Genomic DNA, 8,108 nt, shown 5'->3' on the forward strand with positions numbered 1-8,108 from the left:
CAGGACTCGTTTGCAGTATTATAACGATGAGATAGACATTTTAAAGGACGCTGTAAGTATCCCAGGCGTATCAATGCGATACGTGTTGAACAACTCTCTACGGTTGAACCCAAAGTTAGAGCTATACGCCCCGGGAGACCCCTGCAGGCATAGGTACAAGGACCCTTGCTATAACAAGACTTGTAAAGCCTGCAAGGAGGTAGGGAAAGCATGTGAAAAATGCACGAAGAATGAAGCCTACGACCTTTCGCGGACGGGGATGGTGGGTGGTCCTGCTATTGTATTCTGTAGATATCACGAACAAGATGTGACAGGTATAAGATCTCACATGTACGGCGAACCCCACAAGTGTAGGACCATTCTAGGGTACGACGCAAATATGCTCTACCCGAGTACCCTAATGCAAGACTTTCCTTGTGGGAAGGAACAGTTGATCAAGGTGGCCGCACCGACATCGGCACATAACTTAGAGCTACTGGTGCGGGGTGTGATGGATGGATCGTTGTTTGGGTTTGCACAGGTTGATATCTGGGTACCTGACTATCTGCGTGACAAATTCAGCGAAATGGCTCCCCTGTGTGTTGTCAAGGAGATACTCGACAATCAAATCCCCGGGCACATGCACACATATCTAAAAAACGGGCGCAAGCGTTTTCCAAGTACGCGTAAGCTTCTGGGATTACTAAAGGCTGAAAAAATCCTATTGTAAACCCCTGTTTTAAAATGGTACCTTGACCATGGACTGAAAGTGACTGCGTTTTACCAATTTCTCAAGTATGCTAGAAGTAGGCCATTTGAATAGTTTCCGGTAGAGATTGCTGATGCACGACGACAGGCCGATAAAGACCCTGATAAGAGTATTAAAGGCAGATACTGCCAAATTGAAAGGAAATAACTTCAATGGGAAAATGATTGAAGATTTGACAAGGCATGCAGATACTACATTTACCAGGAATGAAAATGAGGTTGATGCAGCCCTGCGAAGCCCTTACCTAGAGGATCTTGAAGAGATTGGTGAGGCATATGAGCTTCGAAAAGGGAAACATCTTTGTACCATCGATGGAGCCTACCAATGTGGCATCGCGGTATATCATCCGCGAAGTTTCGCATGCTCGAATTTTGCTATGATTTTCTCGACAAGTACGTGGATCGTCGGGACTTTGAGAACATCTACATGGAACCCGACAGCGCCTACTTTTCCATATCGGGAGAAGAGTTGAGAGATGCCGTTCGCCCCGAACTGGTTGACGAGTATGATGAGGATGTGAAAAACTGGCTCGTCACTGATAAGTACTCCAGTCGAACAGGAGGGTTATTTAAAGCCGAATTCGTAGGGTTTCGGATGATTGCCCAGACGGCCAAGTGCTACTTTGTTGAAGGTAAAAAGGGTACGAACTTTTCATGCAAGGGCATGTCAAAGAGGCAAAATGCTGTGACCTGGAGTAGATACTTGAGTGCGCTGAAGGGTGGTTTGGACATAGCCAAAAATGTAGGTTTTCAGGTACATGAGCAGGGTATGGTCACGTATGAAGAGAACAAGCTTGGGCTCTCGGCCTTTTATGATAAAAGGGTCGTGCACGATGACGGCGTGCATACATTTCCGTTTGTGACCCCGGGCCACAAGTTGGCAGCACCAATGAAGACAATAAGGGAAGAAATAGAGGGCAAGGCAGAGCCCACAGCCAAAACCTCTTCCGTAACTTCCGTACAGTCAGCGGGTGTATATCTTTATGGTCTAGGTATGCTAGCTATATTAGTTATATTCATTAGCGTCTGGTATAAATGGACATATGCTTACCAATCGCCATAGTCCTACTGTATGCCATGATCGTCTATGTTCTATGTTGACATCGACTACTAATAAAGAGAATGTCAGATCTTGCACAAGTACTCGACACAGCTTCTGGAAAATATAAACAGATAGAGAAACCCATCGATAAACGCAAGGCTTTGAAGGAGGCCCCGAGGAAAGGCAAAGGGCATCTCCTGCCCAGAAAATGCACAGAAGGGTTTGTCGATAAGGCTCCGGAAGAGGCAATCAACAAGGTACATACCGATTACGTACAACGCGAGCTTCAAGAGAAGGGGGAGAAAACAGCTAGGGCACTGTCTACCCACGTGATCAGTTTATATGCTAGCATGATTGGAAATATAGTTGATATTGACTCCGTTGAGGATCTTCGCAGGGACATTGAGGATGACCCTATCATTAAAGAGTACTGTACCATTGGGAGGTGTCTGGCACCCTTCTTGGTAGCAGGACATACAGCGAGGCATATAGGTAAAAGGAAACAGGAGGAGGTGGCGAAGGGGGAAGATAGAGCGGAGACCGTGCTATAAATAAAATGAGTGAAGTTGAACAAAAAGAGGAAAGGGTCATAACCAAGAAGAACAAAGGTCGTGTATCGGCTGGTAAGAGACTTGCTGAGTGGAACCGCAAGAACAAGGCCGACCTACGGAAGAACGTGAGTAAAGAACCTTCACAAGATGATCAAGAACCTGCGGCAAGTTCTAGCAAGTCAACAGAAATATACATGTACGGTGTAGGGACGTTGGCTATATTAACGATAGGCGTCGTGGTCTGGTACAGGTTTGGTAGGGGTGAATCCAACAAGCCGGCGACTAATCCAGAGCCTCAGCAGGGAAAACAGGGCAAATTTCAACCAAATATCGATATTTTTAAGATGCAATGATTTTCACCTAATAAATGGAAGTAAACACGATGACAGCAATATAAGTCCGAAAGAGACGATGGTCATTGACTCACTTTAGGAGTCTGTCAGGTTAGTATCGTACACTATATTAATCGCCATGGGGGCAAAAAGGGCTTTAGGGGTTTCCAGGCCCGGCGCTAAGATGGATTTGGAGGACGGCCTGAAGCTAGCCGGTTATGTGACAGCAGCAATCCTATTCGACGAATATGCCATCAAACAGGGATGGCACAAAAAATCTCTAATACCTCCGAAATAGACCGCATGGTAATGTTTCTATTTTACCTCTTAGGCAAAATAGAAATCGATACGACGCTTTCCAATAAAGAGGACTGGGTAATAAATGGAGGTCAAATGTTGCTCGAAATGTAAAAAAGTGTTAAACCTAGACATGTTCAAGATTAGAGGGAATAATAGGACGAAGAGTTGTATGGGTTGCCTTGCTAAGGCGAGAGAGAGGCGGCGTACAAAATGTAAGGAACCTGCTATCAATACAAGGTAGATCCCATTATTATTGATAGGGAGATTCGAGAGCTTAAGCAGGATGATAATTGCTTGCTTTTGTATACCTTGTTGACATACAACATCATACCCCAGTACATCGAACTCATTGAAGCACCCCCCGAGAGCTATGAAAAGGCACTGCTCGTTGAAAAATATCGCAAGCTATTGCGATGCCTACAGGGAAAAATAACTTATGCCCCACTATCCCTTGAATATAAGACCCAAAATACCAAGCTCTGCCCTGCCTGCCGGGGGTCTTTGGTGAACAATCACGGTGGTGTGTTGATCTATTTGTGTTGTGCCGGGGTATATTCAAAAATCCATTTGAGTAAGTGGGACAACTATTAGTAAATGTTAGACGTCGTAAAGGGATCACATACGACAATCTTTACAGGTCAAACGTCATGTGGAAAAACGCGGCGTGTCCTGTACCTCCTCGAAAACGAATATAGGGACACTATCACAATATTGCGATACTGTGCCCTACCATACGGTGGAATTCCACCTATTTAGAGAGAACCTCACTCTGGAAGGACCCTTACGTGTTTCTCATAGACCCTAAGACCAGTTGTTTGAATGGATATCTGACGAGAGTCTCGACAAGAAAAGGCAGCCGTTGCTTGAGCTTGCCATCAGTGGTAGGCATCGCAAACACAGCTTATGGCTATTAACCCAGACGTATACAGCCCTGCCAAAAAATTTGAGAAGGCAGAAGAATCAGTTGTTTGCCTGGTACCCCTCGGAACGAAGCGACATGAGAACTATTGATGAGGAGACAAATATCATCTCGGACTGGGATAATATCAAGGCTGAGTTGAAAAAATCAAAGCATGCCTGCCTGTTCGTGAGATTGGAGCACCCTCGAACTTGGAGTATTATCGAATGGCCTGCGTTGCTATAAGGGAAAAGATGACGTCGCAAGTTATGTTTAACGCGGGAGCAATTGAAACCTTGTCCAACAACCAGGACCAACCTATGTTCAAAAGGGCCGATCTGGGGAGGTTTTTAGGTCTTGAGAAAGTTAAAAATATGCCAATACCTTCAACTTTCCTATATACCAGGTCTGAAATAGTGGGGTCCAAAGGGGCATCTTCGCCGGGCCCCCGATCAGGTATGCGAGGAGGAGGGCCATGTAGAACGTTTCAGGAACCATCTCAGGCTTATTGACCTTACCCGGGATGATCTGTACGATTTGAGTGTTCCGGGACTAGAGGAATAGGCAGACGATAATTTTTACTATCCTTGTGGGTAGTAAAAATTGAGGGCTATTACCAATCCTTAACCTCCTCTGGAGGTACCTCGACATCCTCCGGTACCAGTACCAATTCCTTTGACACGAAGCTGCGATCGGGAACGTCTTGTAAATAATATAAAACACGACTACTTGCTACGATACGATCCAACCTGTAAGTATATTTGCTGTAAAAGGCGTCGGTGGCGCGCCTTTTCAAATCTCCATGTTCTTCTCCTGGTTGTAGTAAATACAGGTACAATCCATCCTCAGGTAAGGGTTTTTATTCGGGGTATTCTTGACTTTTTGCAAGCGGGACATCATCGAGTTTAATAGCCTTGTTAGGTTTTAGGCCGATCATGGCAGTTTTGGTATTGTTTAGATTTTTGACGATAGTGTACAGATGTTTCACACATATGCTACTAGTCTCATCGGAAACCAACTCCCGTGCATCTTTAGGCTTGAATAGTCTTTCGGCAAGGACCTTGCTGTACGACTCCACAAAGGCCGTGAACGTATGATGATATTTCGTGGTAGCCCTCTTAATTTCAACACCCTTACCTTCTAGGAGCTTGCTCACATCTGATTTGAACTCTGAGCCGTTATCGTTATTGTAGATATCTTTGATCATGTCGACGACTTCGCTAGCCTTCTTTGTTCGCAAGGGTCTTATTACCTTATAACGCGAGGTCACGTCAATGCCTGTCAGGATGTACTTGTACGTATTACCATATGGTTTGTCGTGGGGCATATACAGTAGATCAAATTGATGCATCTCATTCGGTGCCGTAATGGTAAAATGGGGATAGTCAATACGTTTCGGGCCTTTGATGTGTCGTAGCCACAAAAGTTGACGGGATGGCCAGTGGGTAACGCTCTTTTTTGATGGACCGCTCACTTTCGCAAGCAGTCTGATAGCTTTGCGTCCGACCGACAGATTCTCCGGAGTGTAGTAGATATTGCTTAGCCTTTTAGCCTCTTTCTCTGTAACGACATGTGGTGATTTTTCTGACATGTGTTTTATTATATGTCAGAAAACGCATGTTGTTATAGATATTTATAGGCTACAAAGCCCAGCAGGGACAGTGATCCTACTATGAATGTCAATTCTCCATCCTGTTGCTTCTTGGAAGGTGTTTCTTGAAATTTTGCAATTGTGGGGCCCCTTTTTCCGAGGCAATGTAGTATTTATAGAGGTCGTCATCAAGCTCGCGAAGGCTCTTCCCTGCCCTTATTTGCATATCCCTTTGCTCGTTAAACCAATCTAATTTAGCCTGTCGGTCCCTGATCCATTGAGCCTGAGCCTCATTTAACTTTTTCGACGGCTTCGTCATGCCTCTTCCTCTCTGCCTCGCATGCCCCGATAACTTGCTAAATAGATAGTTTGTTCCGGAGAATGCGAGGGCATTTATGGCTGCCCCGGCCACTATAACAGCTATTGTCACCATGTTTCTTTATTCTGACACATATAGGTTACCCTTGGCTATATTTTGACTTGCGCACATGGGTTGGGTATTGGTGTAGTGAAGCCTTTTCGCTACCTCATCAAGCGATGGAACAACCCCATTTTCTCTAGGATTAAATAAATAGGGATTTTATGATCAATATGCCACTCTCCATGGTTATCCCAAGTCATGCCCTCATAAAACTGGGCCTCGATTTAAGATTGCAGCGTAGTTATGTCGCATCCCAGGTATTCCCGGGAACCGAGCTCCTTGTTTCCCCACGGGGCGTTGTGAGTTCGGCCGCGTATAACATGAGTGAGATGACCGGCAGAATCGCATTTTTTACATGTGGATATCAGTTTTCCATGGTCGCAATACTGACTACCCTTACAATCCTTACAAAAAGACCTCCGCCTTTCATGGAGGCAAATTTGGCTTCCACCACACTGTTGATCTTATCTTTTGATGGAAGCATATTTCACCTCCCCCACACTCTTTACAGGTGGACCTCCTCCAACCATGCTTGCAAATGCTTCCACCGCCACACCCTTTACACTGATCCCTCCGCCTACCATGCGTACAAATGCTTCCACCCCCACACTCTTTACATTGGGATCTCACCCTTTCATGTGTGCAAATCTGATTTCCCTTACAGTCTTTGCATTTGGACCTTTCCTTTTGATGCGGGCACCTATTTCGATCCATTAATACCTTTGCCTTATCAAGGAAGTCTATGCAACTTTTAGTTCGACCATTACCCCTGATCCAAAAATTGTCTAAATATGAAAAGTGTTTACATCTCGAACATTTCCTGGTCTCTTCCATATTAACTCGTTTTTGTCCTAGGAGGTCAAACACGAGTTGTGGTCATTTAATACTCCACATGATTAAGCCTGCCATCCAGGACATTAAGCTGAGCATCTTGTAACAGATACACGTAGCATTTAAAATTCCCGGTACCGTCGGCTTCTTTGGTGATATGCAGGGTTATACCATCACTCAGTCGCTGTAGTGGTCTCCCACTACCATGCAAAATATTGTCGGGGTGTTCCCGAAAAACGATGAAGGGGGCATAATTTCTACCGAAAAACTGACCTATGGTCACGTTCGAGTCGCGACTACCAAAGAGGTTCACAACTTGCTCCAGATGATATTTCTGGAGTATTGCGTGAGAGTAGAGTTCATTGGGCTCGCCCTCAACCGTCACGCTGATCTTATCAATTTTTGGGTTGCAATACGTCTCATTGACACCGGCGTAAGCCTTTACTTTTCCGGGGTCTATGAATAATAACAGGACACCTTTGAAGGACTTAGCGGGGGCATCAACCTGGAGGTTATATGAGCTATCACTTTTTTTTCATAGTCACAACCTTCATCCTGAATACTCTTTCATAGGGTAGTGCTAGTCTCGAATATCGGGACATCATGGCGCTTGCCAGACCCTCATGAGTAGTTTTATCGAATTCCAGTCTGATATTGGTTATCTTATATTTAGCATTGGGTGGTTTGGCTGCTGTAGACCCCGAGGCTGCCGTCCCTCCATCCTTTATGACGTCGGCGTAAGGTGCGAAGTTTAATATGAATTTCAATCTGTCGTACAGGCCTGCCGGATAGAATGGTAGATCCCTCGTCAGCTCGAACATTTGGCCCAGGGGTATTGAAAATTTGCTCCCATAGGCTTTAACGATTGTTTCTCTTCATCCGTCCCGACTTGGCCGGTGGCCTTGACCTGCAGGGTCCTGATGGTACCGTCGTTTGGATTAATACCTTGTAGGATGAGGTTGTTTTCACAATCGAACTTAGGTAGCCAGAGGTCCCGATAGACAGCTAGGATATTGTAGTCGCTAATGTTCTGCACTTCCTTACCGTTTAAAGCAATACGCAGGCCTTTCATCAGACTTTTTCCTATGTTACTGACAATGGTACGTGTTGTATTAGTTCCCGTAAGGGCTAAGTCGAATAAGAGTTTTAGACTACCCGAGAAGATCACATCATTTTGGGGCATGTTAGGTATGTCGATATAAAAATCCTCATTCTGATTAATAGTCGACGGGATATGCGAAGTCTGAACCGTCCGTCTCCTACCTTTCAGGCCTAATAGCTGCTTAGTCTCAGCATATGGGTCCAGAACTGTTCCGAATGTATTCATGGTATTTATTATAGGAGGAGAAATGTTGTAAATAAAGTATGGCCGATAATCCGGCATATGATTTTACA

At 45.0% G+C, this 8,108-nt stretch overlaps 1 protein-coding gene across 1 annotated transcript; it reads right to left on the reverse strand.

Moving 5' to 3' along the window:
- Positions 1–6,308: 6,308 nt before the first annotated feature.
- LOC130636896 (uncharacterized) lies at positions 6,309–6,716 on the reverse strand. Its single transcript, XM_057446747.1, has one exon. The coding sequence runs from the start codon at positions 6,714–6,716 to the stop codon at positions 6,309–6,311; it is 408 nt and encodes a 135-aa protein (XP_057302730.1).
- Between the last annotated feature and the right edge of the window lie 1,392 nt (positions 6,717–8,108).

This window comes from Hydractinia symbiolongicarpus, chromosome 3 (assembly GCF_029227915.1).
Source record: "Hydractinia symbiolongicarpus strain clone_291-10 chromosome 3, HSymV2.1, whole genome shotgun sequence".
Lineage (NCBI taxonomy): Eukaryota > Metazoa > Cnidaria > Hydrozoa > Anthoathecata > Hydractiniidae > Hydractinia > Hydractinia symbiolongicarpus.